General features: G+C 37.6%; 2 protein-coding genes across 4 annotated transcripts; one reads left to right on the forward strand and one right to left on the reverse strand.

Moving 5' to 3' along the window:
- Nucleotides 1-324: 324 nt before the first annotated feature.
- Nucleotides 325-1613, reverse strand: LOC126754576 (putative nuclease HARBI1). Its single transcript, XM_050466670.1, has 3 exons — nucleotides 1106-1613; nucleotides 903-1050; nucleotides 325-834 (listed from the first exon to the last, which is right to left on the reverse strand). Exons 1-3 carry the CDS (start codon nucleotides 1516-1518, stop codon nucleotides 325-327), a joined length of 1071 nt encoding a protein of 356 aa, XP_050322627.1. The 5' UTR covers nucleotides 1519-1613.
- A 767-nt stretch (nucleotides 1614-2380) lies between these two features.
- Nucleotides 2381-17136, forward strand: LOC126754512 (zinc finger protein 665-like). 3 transcript variants are annotated; one of them, XM_050466554.1, is made up of 5 exons: nucleotides 2381-2455; nucleotides 2583-2892; nucleotides 2943-3441; nucleotides 13434-13544; nucleotides 15569-17136. In XM_050466554.1, exons 2-5 carry the CDS (start codon nucleotides 2638-2640, stop codon nucleotides 17089-17091), a joined length of 2388 nt encoding a protein of 795 aa, XP_050322511.1. In that variant the 5' UTR covers nucleotides 2381-2455; nucleotides 2583-2637; the 3' UTR covers nucleotides 17092-17136. The 3 variants fall into 3 exon arrangements, with proteins under 3 accessions (XP_050322511.1, XP_050322512.1, XP_050322513.1); XM_050466555.1 differs by having other exon boundaries at nucleotides 2405-2492; XM_050466556.1 differs by having other exon boundaries at nucleotides 2437-2492; nucleotides 2567-2892.
- The last annotated feature ends 367 nt before the right edge of the window (nucleotides 17137-17503 follow it).

Below are 17503 nucleotides of genomic sequence, written 5' to 3' on the forward strand. Positions count from 1 at the left end.
GTCTGAGGTTATGGCCAAGTTGTCCCAAAAATTGGATAAATAATAATAAAAATGTAAAAAATGAAATAAAAATGTAAAAAATGAAATAAGAATGTAAAAAATGAAATAAGAATGTAAAAAATGAAATAAGAATGTAAAAAAATAAGAAAAAATTAAATAAAATAAAATGAATTATTTAAACATATGTAGATGTCTTTTTATTCATTCTTAGAGGAAGTAAAATGTACAGAGACAGACAGTAACTTACATATATGTATATATATTTATATATATATGTATTTATAGTACATAACGCCACTGGAAATATATACATACATATGTATATTATAAAGAAATAATGTAACGTTCTCTTACTCTAGCACCCTCCCTAAAATTGGGGTTTTCGAAAACAGTTTCGGTGTCTTGTGATTCTTCTAAAACTTCTTCAAAGCCAAGGTCTGCAGCCACACCATGCTTCAGTAAAATGTTGTGAAGAATTGTACACGCGTAAATAATCAAAGACGCTTTTTCAGGGCTGTAATGAAGAATGCGGTGTTTTGAGAGGCACCGGAATCGTGACTTCAAAACACCAAAGGCTCTCTCAATGGTATTACGTGCTTTGGCGTGCAACTTATTGTAACGCACTTCCCTTGCGTTTGAAGGTTCAGCGACTGGCGTTAACAGCCATGGCTCCAATGGATATCCTTGGTCGCCTAACAACCACGAATCACTTTGCGTGCTATAGGTATTTGTGAGGTGCATACGTGTTGGGGATGTGGTCCAAATACCAGAATCATGGCAAGACCCGGGATATCTCGCGTTGACAGCGGTGAACCGAAGTCGATGATCACAAACCTGCCAAAAATGCAAATATATACATATGTATTAATAAAATAGTTTGTATAATATAGAACATTACGTACTGCTTCTACATTAAGGCTGTAAAATCCTTTCCGGTTCATAAAAAGTGAGAGAGGAGTAGTGGCGTCTGTGCTTGAGGGTGAAACAATCCCAATATGGGTACAATCGATTGCGCCGATTGTGCCCTTGATCCCAAATTTCGTGTAAAATCTTTAAGAAAAAATTTATTTATTTATTTATATTTATTTTTATTTATTTATCTTACCCCTTCTTTGCATCTGACACATCCTGCGCGCTTGAAGGGAAATAAATTTCACTTCCCTTAACATCCACAATCAGTTTTGAAATAAAGTGCAGAGCTCTTGACACTGAGGATTGGCTCATAGAGAGCATATAACTATTACCAACGCATTTTTGATAAGAGCCATGCCCGTAAAAATATAAACTCGTCAGGAAACGCAGATCAAAAGGAATATTTGACTTCTGCACGTCATGCGGCACCAATTCACTTATCAGCAATTTACATAGCGATTTTGGGAATCGAAATGTGTTAATAAATGCAGTGTCTTGCATAGTAAAGGGATCGCTTTTGTCTCGCAAACCCTTTAAAATTTTTCTCCTACCTCCCGATTCCTCCTCCTCAACAATTGCCGCATATACAAATAATAGTTCCTCCATGCTAATAACACTCAATTCTCAATATTTTAAAAAATGTCAAATATGCAAAACAAAACAAACACAGATGTTTTGTATTATGATGGCTGCTTTCACACGTCACAGATAATTGTGAGAATAGTGAGCATTTGAGCTTTTGAATTTTCGCCAGAATAAGGTAACCCTCACTATAGTGAGAAACATCTCTGTAGTGAGGTTGGTGACTTTTGTGAGGGCATGAGAATAGGGCTGTTAGACACAATTTTTGAGACTTGAGACGATTTTGGTATTCTGTAAGTGACAGTCACAAAGTCTATTACATTTCATTATTCAGAGATGTTTTTACACTTGAATGAAAATAAATAAGATAACAAATATTAAATTTTCTATAACATAGTCAAAAAGCATAATTATCAATAAGAATAAAAGTATATGTTGACTTTATGTAATAATATTTGCGAAATTTATGTAAAATTTATTTATTTTTAACCTTTTCGTGTTTGAATTCCTTACAAAATATAAAAAAACGACAATCGATGAATATCTATGATGATCTCTATTCGGTATACTCAAAATGGCAGACAAGAGTTCTTTTTAGTTTTGTGACCTACTAACAATCAGGTCTCAAATTTGAGGCAATATTTCGAGACTAATAGCCCTGACAGATGACAGCGCTAATATGTATTAGCAGGCTTAATTTACATTTACTTGCGCATTTGATCGATGTTATAACGCTAGAGACTGTTTAGTGAATAGTAACTAGCCACAAATTGAGACTTTACCTCAAAAAGAGACTAGAGACTGGTTACAGAATCCCGCTATTAGTGTGTTTGTGGACAAAAAAAATTATTTGTTGTTTTGAAATTTGAAGCCTTGCAACTCTGCCAAAAACGATAGTTTCCGTACATATCGATTTGCGATATATTTCTGTCCTGTAGTTTTATGTGCTAATGTTATTTGGGTATAATAAATTAAAAGATATATTAATACATTTAGAAGTATAAAATTTTGTTTTATTTGTATTGTATAATATTCTATTTTAAAAATGCTAATGTTTATTTATGACAATAAGATATAATGTTTTGCAGGTGGTACAAAACTTAATACAAGGTTCTTACCCTGCATATATACACTCAATCAAATATGGTGTTAACTTCAGAGAGAAAATACTTCAGTGGTGAATCACATATTGATGAAGGGAATACTTTAGTCCAGAATGACTTTATGTTAAGAAATGCCAAATGTTTTCTCTGTGATCGCGATTTCGTTGAAGGAGAAGACACTTTCCTAATTTTTGAAATGCGGCTGCGTGAGGATGGTGGAATTGATAACCCTTTGTCTCTTGTATTAGCAACTGCTTTAGGCAGAGAATTAAATGAAATTAACTCGCATTCCAACGTAAGAAACAAAGATTCTCTTAAGATTGAATATAACTTTATTTCTTGCAGTTACTCTGCTTGTCTTGCAATACAAATATTTTGGAGTTTGAGAAACTACTTCATAACTTTTGCGAAGTGCGAATAAAAATAATCAAAGCATATAATCGAACTGTTCAAATGTACAACATAGATCCCATACTTATTGATTGTGAAAACGAGATATCTCGAATAGAGAAGCCTGAATTAGGTGAATTAATTGAAAATATAATTATTGATGAATTGCAAAGCAAAACTCTAAACGGAAATTCAACCGAATGCCAGAGTGAAAGCTTAGGATCATTTGGCGATGACACTGCAGAAGCTATTGAGACGAATGTTCTTGTGAACACAGAACTCACGTTGGATGACACTGTAGTGGACTTAATAGAAGAACTTACCGATAGCGAAGAAATGATTGCTGAATCTAAACTTTTAAATATTGAAACGCAATACGAGGCACAAAGTGAAAGTTCCCAATTCAATAATTACAGCGGCATTATTGCGAACTTAACAGAAAATCCTCAGCAAGGTAAGTCTTTAGTTTGATTGATACTGTAATAACCAGGATTATAACATTTATTTTTGATATCGTATTTATTATATAAAATTATTATTTACTTGGAACTAAATTTATTATATTTCTGTACATTCATTTATGACGTGTAACCGGAAATAAGCTTATATATACTTTTATAATAAGATCTAAAGGTTCTTCAAAATGTGTTTATCTAAACATTTTTGAACAATACTCCAAATACTTTGTCCACTCTTTTCCAAAATGTGATTTTGTAAATATTTTAAGTTAATGTGTCAGCTACAGTTAAACACACAGTTGACATTTAAAATATCGTCATTCTTCCACGACCGGCAAATCATAGTGAATATTTGTACAAATAACTAAATGTGTGCTATTTCCTTGTCTAATGAAATTTTGATTGGAAGGAGTAACGACATGAAAGTAAGCATGATAATGACATCTGCTTATTGTTATAAGTTACTGAGCCAAACGGTAGAAAAATTCAAATTCTGATAGATTAAGGTGACTTTAATTTTTCGTGCTGAATTCGATATCAGAATTTTACCTAGCTCAAGTTGGTACAGTATATGCGATGAGAGGAATTTATATTATAAAATATAATATTACTAATAATAATATTAAAGTTGCCAACGCAATACTGCGACACTAGCATCTACGGCTGTGCTATCTGCACATGGTTTGCGCGCTGCGTCGCCACTCACCCCGAGTGGCCAACAGTGGACCTCCACGGTCCCCAGGAGCACAAACAGACAACATAGCTCCCACACTGACTTGTCACCCCCCAACCGTCATTCCGCTCCAATCATCGGGGGTTCTACAGCTGCAACAAACACCACTTACACGTCACTACCTCATCCCCAGGATCACGCACGGATACCCGTGACAAACCCGTATACTTCTATTCAACGGCAACGGATTTCAGAGTAAGATCGAGGAGATAGTTGCACTTATGGATCGGGAACGCGTATCGATAGCTGCGGTCCAAGAAACCAAGCTAAAAGGCCGCTCAGATCTTCTGAGTTGTGCCGGTTTTAACGTCTTACATATAGATCGCGAGCGATATAATGGTGGTGGCTTAGCCTTCATAACACCGTGCAGTATCATCTAATTGATGAAGACATTGACCGCAGGGATACTACCCTAGAATGTTAGGGTATAGCTATCCAGTCAGGTGATGTCGGGATCGAAATATTTAACTGTTATAAGTTACTGAGCCAATACATCTTCCCAGTTACATGTTGCCCTACAGGACATCACCCGAATATAGATAAGTGCTTTGGTAATCGTGCCTGTCAAACGATGGTAGGGGGATGGAGCTGGCGGTACAGATTGAAGATTTGACATTCTGCACAATGAATGACGAAGCCCCCACCAGAGTTATGGGCACCTGTAATAGCTCACCCGATATTACCATTGCTAGTGGTGGTCTGATAAATAGCATAACCTGGCGACCTATGCTAAATCTCGCATTAGACCATCTACCCACAATTATCTCGATCGAGAAACATCCCATTTTCTTTTTGTGGACAATTGTAGCTTCGTTAACTTTAACAAAACTAACTGGGTCGGCTTCACAGAATTAACAGAGAACACCTTCAACGCTCTACCCATTCCTATGGACGTATGTTTTGGCGAACTTCTTCTCGGCTGGAAAAATTGCGGAACTGCGCCCAAATTTCCCAGCCGAAGCAGCCATTTTAGCTAATGAGCGCGACACCTTACGCCATGTCGATCCCGTGGATCACGGAATAAGGGATCTCAATTTGGAGATTCGGCGATTGGTAAACCAACATAAGCGGACGAAATGGATAGAGAACGTGAAGTCTTGCAACCTCTCCACCGGTGTGAGTAAGCTTTCGTCTACTCTCAAGGCTTTGTCTAACCCGGCCAGGCATGATGACCGAATTAAAGTTCAATTCAATGGTCATGCCTCTTCGGACCCGAAGAAGTGCGCGAGCAACTTTAGTCGGCAATTCACTTGCACCCTTCGATAGACAAAACCGAGCGATGTGTTAACCGACGGCTGCGCAAAATGGCAAACGACTGCGCGTCATTTACTTTCACCGATGAGGAGGTTCATAATGTCATCAACAAAGCGAAATCATCCAAATCCATTGGCCCTGATGGAATCAACGTGTTTATGCTAAAGCATATAGGCTCGTCGAGAGTAAGCTAGCCAATCAAGGTCCTCAACCCATCCTGGGAAACTCCCCAACAAAGGGGAGTCCTATCGAATGATAACTCTCTTCTCCCCAGACACTTGAGGTCTTGCTACTCCCGACCTTCACTCACCACCTGAGCCTAGCCAACCACCGGCATGGATTCCGAAAAGTGCACAGCACCAACATCAAGAGGTCTTTCCCCCAGCTATGTCGACGACCGACCAGTCATCGGATGCAACACACTTCAGACAAGGGGATAAGATAACCGTTACAACAACAAGAAAAAATCCATATTATATCTTCAGAGATGATTATGGAATAAAGCCAAATAATCCACATAAGAGTCATTCAAATCTTCATATGAATATATAATTATGTTCATACACGTTTGTACACTTGTGGTCATATAATTGAGACATTCATTACTTTTTTACAGTTAAAAAAAAACGTATGTTTTTTATGCTGCATCCTTGATATATCCTGAAAACGCTAGAGATTTAAGAATTTTTATTTCGGCGAATTTTTATCATGTTTCCATTTCTTCCAATAAAACAGTGTTCTCAAAAAATTAAGTATTTTTCATTCAAATCTTCATATGAATATATAATTCTGTTCATACACGTTTGTACACTTGTGGTCATATAATTGAGACATTCATTACTTTTTTACAGTTAAAAAAAAACGTATGTTTTTAATGCTGCATCCCTGATATATCCTGAAAACGTTAGAGATTTAAGAATTTTTATTTTGGAGAGTTTTTATCATGTTTCCATTTCTTCCAATAAAAGCGTTCTCAAAAAATTAAGTATTTTTGTTTGAAAAGCTTAAATTGAATTTAAAAAAATAAGACTTGCAAATTTGCCCCGAAAATAGACAAGAAAGACCACAGTTTCTGACGGTTCTTCTTCTTCTTAATTGGCGTAGACATCGCTTACGCGATTATAGCCGAGTTAACAACAGCGCGCCAGCCGTTTTTTCTTTTCGCTACGAGGCGCCAATTGGATATTCCAAGCGTAGCCAGGTCCTTTTCCACCTGGTCCTTCCAACGGAGTGGAGGTCTTCCTCAGCTTCCCCCGACGGGTACTGCGTCGAATACTTTCAGAGCTGGAATGTTTTCATCCATTCGGACAACATGACCTAGCCAGCGTAGCCGCTGTCTTTTAATTCGCTGAACTATGTCAATGTCGTCATATATCTCGTACAGCTCTTCGTAAACTCGTAACGTCGACTCATCGGTTGCTGTCATCGCCCAAGCCTCTGCACCATATAGCAGGACGGGAATTATGAGCGACTTATAGAGTTTAGCTTTTGTTCGTCGAGAGAAGACTTTACTTTTCAATTGCCTACTCAGTCCGAAGTAGCACCTGTTGGCAAGAGCAATCCTGCGTTGGATTTCCAGGCTGACATTATTAGTGGTGTTAATGCTGGTTCCTAAATAGACGAAATTATCTACAACTTCAAAGTTATGACGGTCAACAGTGACGTGAGAGCCAAGTCGCGAGTGCGACGACTGTTTGTTTGATGACAGGAGATATTTCGTTTTGCCCTCGTTCTCTACCAGACCCATTTGCATTGCTTCCTTGTCCAGCCTAGAGAAAGCAGAACTAACGGCGCGGGTGTTGAGGCCGATGATATCAATATCGTCGGCATACGCCAGCAGCTGTACACTCTTATAGAAGATGGTACCTTCTCTGTTTAGTTCTGCAGCTCGAACTATTTTCTCCAGGAGCAGGTTGAAGAAGTCGCACGATAGGGCCTTGTCTTAAACCTCGTTTGGTATCGAACGGCTCGGAGAGGTCCTTCCCGATCCAGCTTCCCAGCCGTATTAGTTTTGAGGGGATACCAAATTCAGACATCGCGGCATAAAGGCAGCTCCTTTTCGTGCTGTCGAAAGCAGCTTTGAAATCGACGAAGAGGTGGTGTGTGTCGATTCTCCTTTCACGGGTCTTTTCCAAGATTTGGCGCATGGTGAATATCTGGTCGGTTGTTGATTTTCCAGGTCTGAAGCCACACTGATAAGGTCCAATCAGTTTGTTGACGGTGGGCTTTAATCTTTCACACAATACGCTCGATAGAACCTTATATGCGATGTTGAGGAAGCTAATCCCACGGTAGTTGGCGCAGATTGTGGTGTCTCCTTTTTTATGGATTGGGCATAGCACACTTAAATTCCAATCGTTGGACATGCTTTCGTCCGACCATATTTTACAAAGAAGCTGATGCATGCTCCTTATCAGTTCTTCGCTGCCGTGTTTGAATAGCTCGGCCGGCAATCCATCGGCCCCCGCCGCTTTGTTGTTCTTCAGACGGGTGATTGCTATTCGAACTTCTTCTTGGTCGGGCAATGGAACGTCTGCTCCATCGTCACTGATTAGGGAATCGGGTTCGCCTTCTCCTAGCGTTGTGCCTTCACTGCCATTCAGCAGGCTGGACAAATGTTCCCTCCATAATTTAAGTATGCTCTGGGCATCGGTGACTAGATCACCTTTGGGGGTTCTACAAGAGTATGCTCCGGTTTTGAAACCTTCTGTAAGCCGCCGCATTTTTTCGTAGAATTTTCGAGCATTACCCCTGCCGGCCAGCTTATCAAGCTCTTCGTACTCACGCATTTCGGCCTCTTTCTTTTTCTGTCTGAAAATGCGTCTCGCTTCCCTCTTCAACTCTCGGTATCTATCCCATCCCGCCCGTGTTGTGGTCGATCGGAACGTTGCGAGGTAGGCAGCCCGTTTTCTCTCCGCTGCGACACGGCACTCCTCGTCGTATCAGCTGTTCTTTTGCACTTTCCGAAACCCAATGGCTTCGGTTGCAGCTGTAGGTAAGGAGTTTGAAATGCCGTCCCGCAGTTCCCTTATACCGAGTTGTTGACGAGTGATCTCAGAGAGCAAGAGTGCAAGCCGAGTAGAAAATCGTTCGGCTGTCTGTTGTGATTGCAGTTTCTCGACGTCGAACCTTCCTTGTATTTGTTGGCGTGCGTTTTTTGCTGCACAGAGGCGGGTGCGAATCTTGGCTGTAAGTCGATGTTAAGACCTCGGAGCGCACGCACATCTAAAACACTGGAGACGTGTCTTCTGTCTATCACAACATGATCGATTTGGTTGGTGGCTTTTCGATCCGGAGACAGCCAGGTAGCTTGATGTATCTTCTTATGCTGGAATCTAGTACTACAGATAACCATATTTCGGGCCCCGGCGAAGTCGATCAGCCTCAACCCATTTGGGGATGTTTCCTCGTGGAGGCTGAATTTACCGACTGTAGTGCCAAAGATACCTTCTTTGCCCACCCTGGCGTTAAAGTCGCCAAGCACGATTTTGACATCGTGGCGGGTTCAGCTCTCATAAGTGCGCTCCAAGCACTCATAAAAGGCATCTTTGGTCACATCGTCCTTCTCTTCCGGATTGTGGCTAGACGTTCATTCACCGGAGTGAATGACAATACTTGGCGACGGAGTCTCTCTCCCACCACGAATCCCACACCGAACTTGCGCTCCTTTATATGGTCACTGTAGTAAATGCCACAAGGACCTACTCGTGTCTGTCCTTGTCCCGTCCATCGCATTTCTTGGACGGCGGTGATGTCAGCCTTTATTTTCACGAGGACATCAACCAGCTGGGCAGCGGCACCTTCCCAATTAAGGGACCGGACATTCCAGGTGCGTGCCCTCAAATCGTAGTCCTTATTTCGTTTGCCATGGTCGTCATCAAAAGGGGGGTCTCTCATCCGAGGCTGTCGTTTAGTTTTCATTGTTACTGTTTTTTACGTGGTGGGTTCCAAACCCGGCGCACAACCCTATGTAGGGAATATTTCGCCTTCAAACGGATGTTCTTAGGCTACCCAGAGGATACTTGGTCAAAGACCGGAAGTTGTGAGCTGCTTGAGGCATATGTAAAAGAATCGTTTCTGGCCACTCCCAATTGAATGACGATCAGAGAACTTTCCTCACTTGCGTGAACTTGGTCAAAGACCGAAAGTTGTGAGCTGCTTGAGGCATATGTAAAAGAATCGTTTCTGGCCACTCCCAAGTGAATGGAGATCAGAGAACTTTCCTCACTTTCGTGAACTTCTACATCTGACTCCATCCTCCAATCCTTTCTGACGGTTAGGGCAAATCAAATCCATTGCTATCTTTCACATAAAGCTATATTAGATGAGTAACATCTTTTTCTTTATGGACGTAGACACCACTTTCGCGGTTATAACTGAGTTTACAGCAGCGCGCCAGTCGTTCTTTCTTTTCGCTGTTTAGCTCCAATTGGAGATTCTTTACCTGGCCTTTCTAACAGAGTGAAGGTCTTCCTTTTCCTCTGCTTTCCACGGCGGGTACTGTGTCGAGTACTCTCAGAGTTGGAGTGTTTTCATCAATCCGGCGACATGACCTAGCCACCATCTCCTTATTCTCTTCTAATATTTATTTCCTATTTTGGAGAATAGAGACAACACACTGATTTATCTATATGAAGTGATTTCGTTCTCAACTTTATCTGGTTTCGGTACTATCACAACTTCAGCACACTTCCACTGAGTTTAAGAAATTTGTATTAAGTCTTATTATAGAATTATAGATAAGTGTAAGAGACCTAATTCCTTTTTTAGAAAAGCACCTAGCTACGTTGGCTTCGACTTTGTCATATCCTGGAGATTTGATTCTTTCACGTATTTCCGCGGGCAAAATATGTTTCATCGGTAAATACATTTGGCATGGTGCGTCAAAAAATTCCAATATTTCAGCATCATTGTTGTTACCACCGCTACTAAAATTAGTGAACGTTTCTTCGAGCTATTTACTGGAGCTCTTGGTATTCAACTAGTCGATTAACCGGATTAACTGGGTAGGGAATTATTCAAATAATAATTTTCGACTATCCGGTTAACCATTCGTTGTCGACTATTCGAAGGGTAAGCGTTCAACTTCTACAATTTTTTTCTAAGTATATATTATAAGTTTATAGAAACTTTGCAGTATATACATACGTGCACAATTAGCATTTCACAAATTTAAAACAAGCAAAAATAAGATTGTTTGGATTTCAAAGAACTTTAATTTTTTTTTTTCAAATATTCGCTGAGCAAAATTTAATATTTGATTAATTTGATATTTGAATAATAGGTTTTCAGGTTATTCGATTAATTTAAAGAGTCCTACTATTTACCATATGCATTTGCTTTACTTTTACCTGTTGTACACCAAACGTTAATAGAGTCTTTAATAGGTACATTTCTCTTTTTAGGCCGATATTTTGTAGTATTCTGTATGTTACGGTCTTCATTATTTCTATAATTTAAATAGCTTTTAACTGGCTTTGTATATATTAGTTTTAGCATTTGGATTTCTACTGATTTGCCACATTTTTCGTACACGTCTTTTACACTGAATTAATGCTCTAATCCCTGCCGGCAAATTAATGAAGTTAAGAGACGAAAATTCATTCCTTCTTTGAAGAGTGTCATCCAGTCGGCTGAAGTTTTAAGAGTCGTGTCGACTACTATATTTCGCGACATCCAATTTTGAAAAATACCAATGTCACTATTCTTTAAAGCAGAATATTTTCGTTTAACAAAATTGAGATATAAACTATCCTGACTTTTAAAATGAATCAAACTGAACACAGTGTGGTAAATATCAAGTGAGTAAAAATTGAGATATCTTGCTGAAGCTTGGTATGCGCGTTCCTTATTAAAAAAAGTATGAGTTCGTAGATGGACATAATTGGACCATTGTCACGCCTACAGAACGCCATTAACTGAGAACCTATAAAGTGCCATAACTAATCACTAAATTAAGATATGAACTTCTAAATTAGCACATGGGATCGAAGTAATAAGTGCACTTGTGGACGAAAAAGTGGTCGTTGCCGCGCCCTCTAATAAACCACTAAAAATACGTACAACATAGATCGATAGTGTGAAAATGGATGTAATCGAAAGATAACTCCGCTCACACTCCATATAACTATTAAAAACTACTAAAAGCTTAATAAATCAATAACTAAATACGTCAGCGGCATTAAATTTTAGCTCCGAGATGGTATGAGAGGGCTTTATAGGAGCCGGTGTGAAAATTGAACGATGGGCGTTGCATCGCCCAATTTTTGGTGAAATTACATATCTCGCAACAGCGCGAAAATAAGCGAAATCGGACAATAACGACACCTACTTCCCACATTTTAAATCCCAATTGATTCTTTCACTATCCAGTAAACAAATCAAGAAGTGTTAATCTAATGGTATACAATTTTGTACTAATAATTCCTTTAGACCAAAAATTGCTCAAATCCAACCAAAATAGTTTAAACCCCAAGGCTACAAATATGTATACTCTAGTCATCCAGTCCATATCGGTCAATGTATAGGATATACAATTAAAAATGGGTTGAATCGGCTCAATACTTCATTGAGCCCCCATATGCCTAATATAACGATTTTTGAACTTCCGGGTGAGTTTATACTGCATATATCAGCCAATATTTGATCAACGAAAATTACAGATCGTGTTTTACTCATATCTTTATACCTAAAATAGATAAAATTGGTCGAAAACTTGACCAAGCCCCCATACAACTAATATCAGGATTTTCGAACATCCGCCTGACTTTACTTCATTTGATTGGTGATTGTATGTGCTACCTTTATGAAACACAGGTAACATTTTTTAGTATGTAATGTAATTATTAATAGATAAAATTGGGTCGATACTACCCCAACTGCCATATATTACAAATACTGATTTTCTTTATTTTTCAAACCTTAATATACGAATATATAAAATTGCTGGCTATCCGATCCTCTGGCTGACGTTTTACCTCTTAATGTATTTCCCTGGCTTCTTGCAATTTCTTTACGTAGGTAATATATAAAAATAGTTGGACTTTAAAATTTAACAAATATCACTATATTTATACCCTGAACAGGATATATTAACTTTGTCACGAAGTTTGTAACACCCAGAAAGAAGTATCGGAGACCCTATAAAGTATATATGTATGTATATAAATGATCAGTATGTCGAGCTGAGTCGATTTAGCCATGTCCGTCTGTCTGTCTGTATATATACAAACTGGTCCTTCAGTTTTTAAGATATCGTTTTGAAATTTTGCAAACGTCATTTTCTCTTCAAGAAGTTGCTCATTTGTCGGAACTGCCGATATCGGACCACTATAACATATAGCTGCCATACAAACTGAACGATCGGAATCAAGTTATAGTATGGAAAACTTTCACATTTCACAATGTATTCTCACAAAAGTTGGCGCAAGTTATTTTCTAAGATAATAATGTAATCTCCGAAGAAATTGTTCAGATCGGTTAACTATAGCATATAGCTGTCATTCAAACTGAATGATCGGAATGAAATGCTTGCATGGGAAACTTCCTCATTTGTCGACATATCTTCACGAAATTTAGTATGAGTTATTGTTTATAGAAATAATGTAATATCAGAAGAAATTGTTCAGATCGGATTACTATAGCATATAGCTGCCATACAAACCGAACGATCGGAATCAAGGGCTTGTACGGAAAACTTTCGCATTTGACGTGATATCTTTACGAAATTTGGCATGGATTACTGCTTAATGTAACAATATAATCTCCAAAAAAATTGTTCAGAACGAATTACTATAGCATATAGCTTCCATAGAAACTGAACACATTGTTACTAAAAGATATGCATCTGCGAAGGGTATATTAGCTTCGGTGCAGCCGAAGTTAACGTTTTTTCTTGTTGTATAGTATAATACATACAATAAATATTGTAAAGTATATTACTTTTTTGTAATGATAAATTGCGCGCATAATTTATTAATATATTCTTTTTGGTTTTTACAGATTTGATGATTTTCCATATGCAAAATGCCGACTCCAGAATCTCTGAACCCTTAATACATTCCGTAGACAAAGAACCCTCAACATGTGGTCCAGATGAAAGTTATAACAGTTGTAGGTATAAAATTATATGTATTGAATCATATCTTTCTTAGTATTATCATTTGTGAAAGACATGCCAAGGCCGCAAAGTCGAAGAACTGACATTGATCTGTACAACAGATACGAAATTTGTGCAGACGACACCTTAGCCTACATTAGCCCGGGGACATCGTCTCTAGTTGTCTAAGTTTGTCACTTGGGAGAAAAAGTAGTTTGATGAACTTTTTGTGTTGTATGCTCTCAGAAACAACTTTGTATGGCGAAGTCCAGGCGTTTGCTGATAATAGCGATTTGATACACTTCAGTACCGAGATTCTCTGAAGTGTTACTTGACTATCACTGTTTTTTTTTTTCAATATAATCTCTGCACCCTGCTGATTGCGTTGACCAGATCAGCACCAATTCCATTTACCATTTTTGAGTCGTCCGTTTTAAATATAAAGCGCTGCTACAAAAAATAGATATATTTTGTCCAAATTTTGTTAGAATCACTTGGAATCTACCAATAGGGATGACGTGATTAACTCGTGGTGGCCATGTTCAGTAAAGTAAGACTTGCTATTTCATCATTTTACCAGGCTTGAAAATTGTTCAAAATTGTTATTCAAATTCACGTTTTCCGGTGGCTACTGTAAAAGTTCTTCGCTCAAAACACGATTTTCTCAGGTGAAGCCTATTTCTGGCTTTATGGATTCGTCAACAAATAAAATTGTGGCTAATGGAGTCAGTCAAGTTCCTGTCTGGTTCAGGAAACGCAAATGCATCTTCAGAATTTGACCGTTTGGCGCGGATTAAGGTATGGTGGAATCAGCTGGTCTTAATTTTTAGCGACGTTATAATTTGACTTGACCTTTTCCCGGAATTTTATGAAATCTCTATTTCCAACAAGACGGTGGACAACCTCATATTTTACATTTAAAAATGGACACATTGCCTGTAAAGTTTAGTTTTTCGTTGATTTCAAGAAATGGCCGCCAAGATCATGCGATTTAATTATCACCTTTAGAAAAAGACAAAACCCATTTTGACCAAATTTAAGAGCTTTATTTCTTTTTAATATCACGTCGTTCTTGTTGGTAGGCTCTTTATTTTCATTGAAAAATAAAAATATTATGTGCGTTATTATATCGATAGAACATCGGGATCGAAGTAGCGAATAATGTAATTAGTGGAAAAAAATAAGAATTAGTTTAATCTAAGGTCATACTGATGTTGTTTAATTGTCGCCTAACATTCCTACTTAATTTTTTGAAAAAAATTTGGGGACAACGTATGTAATTTAGAGAGGGGTGTTGTGGAATCCAAGACAGAATTGCTTAGCTGTCAGAATTGCAAACCGATTCTGATTTTCAATGGTGTCACAGAATCTGTTTGGATTTTCGTTTTTTCGAACATACGCAAAACCAATATTCGAATCAGCTGTTTACTAATTTGATAAAACTTGCAAATTAATACATTTGGAAGTAATCTTATTAAAGTTTGTAATGAGTTCCGATTTAAAGGAAGATTTTCAGAGATAACTTTTATCGAATGAATAAAGACGCATTTGGGTGTTAAATTACGTTTATTACATTTTGTAAATCTAATATCTTTAAATATCCGGATTTTTTCAAAAAACTCAATAATGAAGACATTTCGTGTTTTATACTTATGTTTTCCCCTACAGAAATAGAGAGAAATAAATTCTTAATAATAAAACAACTTGATTTCTTAACTTAATTTCAAATCTGTTAGCGACTATCTTCTTGTTTTGTTTCTGAACAAACCAATAATATTTGAATTCATGACACCCACTTCTTTTTTGATAGGTTTCAATTCTGATTCCGACAACTATCAGATTCCACAACACCACTGATTTTTTTAGTGGGAATCCATTATATGTAGGAATTAGGTTATAGTATGTTGAAATCTTAAACTATGCTGGTGCACGGATCAGGCGCAGGGATCACTAGTGAAATATTCCAATTTCTAGTTCTTAATAAATGTATTCTTCGTTTCATGAAATTTATTTAATCAGATAATTTTTTTTCACATAGCTTCCACTATAAATTGTGCAATTACAACTGACAACCCTGAAGATGTGAACGTTGTGACAGTGGATGCGCAAATTAAAATGGTTTTCGAACAAGTGAATAATCTATATTTTTGCTTATTGTGCGAGGAAGAAAAGACAATGGCACCAGAAGCATTTGCAGAGCATATGCTCAAAAACCATGATTTAAGTTTTTATTCTTGTGAGATTTGTTCTGCTGGTTTTCTTTCTATTGAAAGCATAAAAGAGCATATAGAAAGTATGCATTCAAATTTTTCTAGCACTAAACAAGTTGAAAATTCAGAATATCAATGTGAAGAATGTCAAGAAGTTTTTAGCGATAATCAATTGTTGCGTGTACACAAACGAACGCACAGTAACGTTTCCTTACAATACGAATGCTCAGATTGTCAGAAGAGATATAGTTGCCGAAGAGTGTTGCTTGATCACATGAATATGCATACCGGCCGTCGACCATACAAGTGCACGAAATGCTCAAAGGACTTCGCATCAAAATATACATTGCAAGGGCATATGAAAATTCATAGTGAACGCGTACGCCCATATAAATGTGATAAATGTAATAAATCATTTCTTAACCAACAAACCTTCACTCATCATAAGAAGCTTCACATGGGAGAAAAGTCATTCATATGTGATATTTGCTCAAAGACCTTTAGCACCCAACACAATTTAGATGTTCATAAGATTGTGCATACTGGTCAGCGACCGTTCATATGTCGAACTTGTGGAAAATCTTTCGCACGTCGTGCTGAAATTAAAGATCATGAACGTATACATACGGGAGAGAAACCTTATAAATGTGATATGTGCGATGCTGCATTCGCTCAGCGTTCAAACTTGATGACGCATCGAAAGTCCACACATTTAAATGAGAAATTACACAAGTGCGATCAGTGCGACCGTTCGTTTAAAAGACGCCGTTTGTTGCAGTATCATATCAATGCAGTACACACAGGTGTGCGTCCTCACGAATGCGAAATATGCGGTTCTTCATTTGTTTATCCTGAACATAAGAAAAAGCATATGCTTATACACGGCAATACAAAACCATATACTTGTGAAATATGCGGTAAAGAATTTAACAGTTGCGCCAATCGCAATGCTCATCGTTACGTACATAGTACAAAAAAGCCATACGAATGTCTGAAATGTGGTGCCGGCTTTATGCGCAAACCTTTATTGTTGGCACATATGAAACTTGCTCAACATACGAACGACACCATTATTATTAACCAACCACATATCAGTGACAAAAGGCCGCTAAATTCAAAAAGAGAAATTAGCCTTGTTGACTTGTGTAATGAAACTAACGATGCTCCCGCGAACTCAAACTCACAAGATTCTAATTCAAGTGATGACAAAGCACTGCAATTAATTACTCAAAACACAGAAGATGTTGCCGAAGTAGATAGTGTACAGTACCTGCAATTTGATGATTTAGATAAAGATGGTCATCAAATAATAACTTGGGTGGATATTGGGCGGGATAAAGATCGTAATTAACTTATATACTTTTTAATAATAATAAAATTAAATTTCACCAATTTACCGATGATAGCTTATAAATGGTTAGATAAAAACTCATTTCAACTTTCACCAAAATATGAGGAATTTTTGTAACAATATTTGCACGTTAACCAGTTGCCAGTATATTTTTTTTATACATTGTTGTTTTATTTTAAATAGATTCGAATGTGAAATGCCTTGTTATTACTGGTGAGGTCAAAATCTCCTTGACTAAGCTTGAAACAACTCTTCGAAGTTGTGCATATATTAATATTCTTTAATGAAAAACAATCTTCAGTGTCACATTAAGAACTGGTTTTCTTTATTTTCTTATATTATCACTAAGCATAAATAACATTGAGCTTATTCTAATTTCTCTTATTATTAAATATTATGCTGTCACGATAAG

Source organism: Bactrocera neohumeralis, chromosome 4 (assembly GCF_024586455.1).
Source record: "Bactrocera neohumeralis isolate Rockhampton chromosome 4, APGP_CSIRO_Bneo_wtdbg2-racon-allhic-juicebox.fasta_v2, whole genome shotgun sequence".
NCBI lineage: Eukaryota > Metazoa > Arthropoda > Insecta > Diptera > Tephritidae > Bactrocera > Bactrocera neohumeralis.

Coding starts and splice junctions, on each gene's coding strand:
- LOC126754512 (XM_050466554.1), top strand. CDS start 2,638: ATGGTGTTAACTTCAGAGAGAAAATACTTCAGTGGTGAATCACATATT. Junction 3,442..13,433: donor AACAGAAAATCCTCAGCAAG/GTAAGTCTTTAG, acceptor TGGTTTTTACAG/ATTTGATGATTTTCCATATG. Junction 13,545..15,568: donor AGATGAAAGTTATAACAGTT/GTAGGTATAAAA, acceptor TTTTTCACATAG/CTTCCACTATAAATTGTGCA.
- LOC126754576 (XM_050466670.1), bottom strand. CDS start 1,518: ATGGAGGAACTATTATTTGTATATGCGGCAATTGTTGAGGAGGAGGAA. Junction 1,051..1,105: donor GTGTCAGATGCAAAGAAGGG/GTAAGATAAATA, acceptor TTTTTCTTAAAG/ATTTTACACGAAATTTGGGA. Junction 835..902: donor ACAGCCTTAATGTAGAAGCA/GTACGTAATGTT, acceptor CATTTTTGGCAG/GTTTGTGATCATCGACTTCG.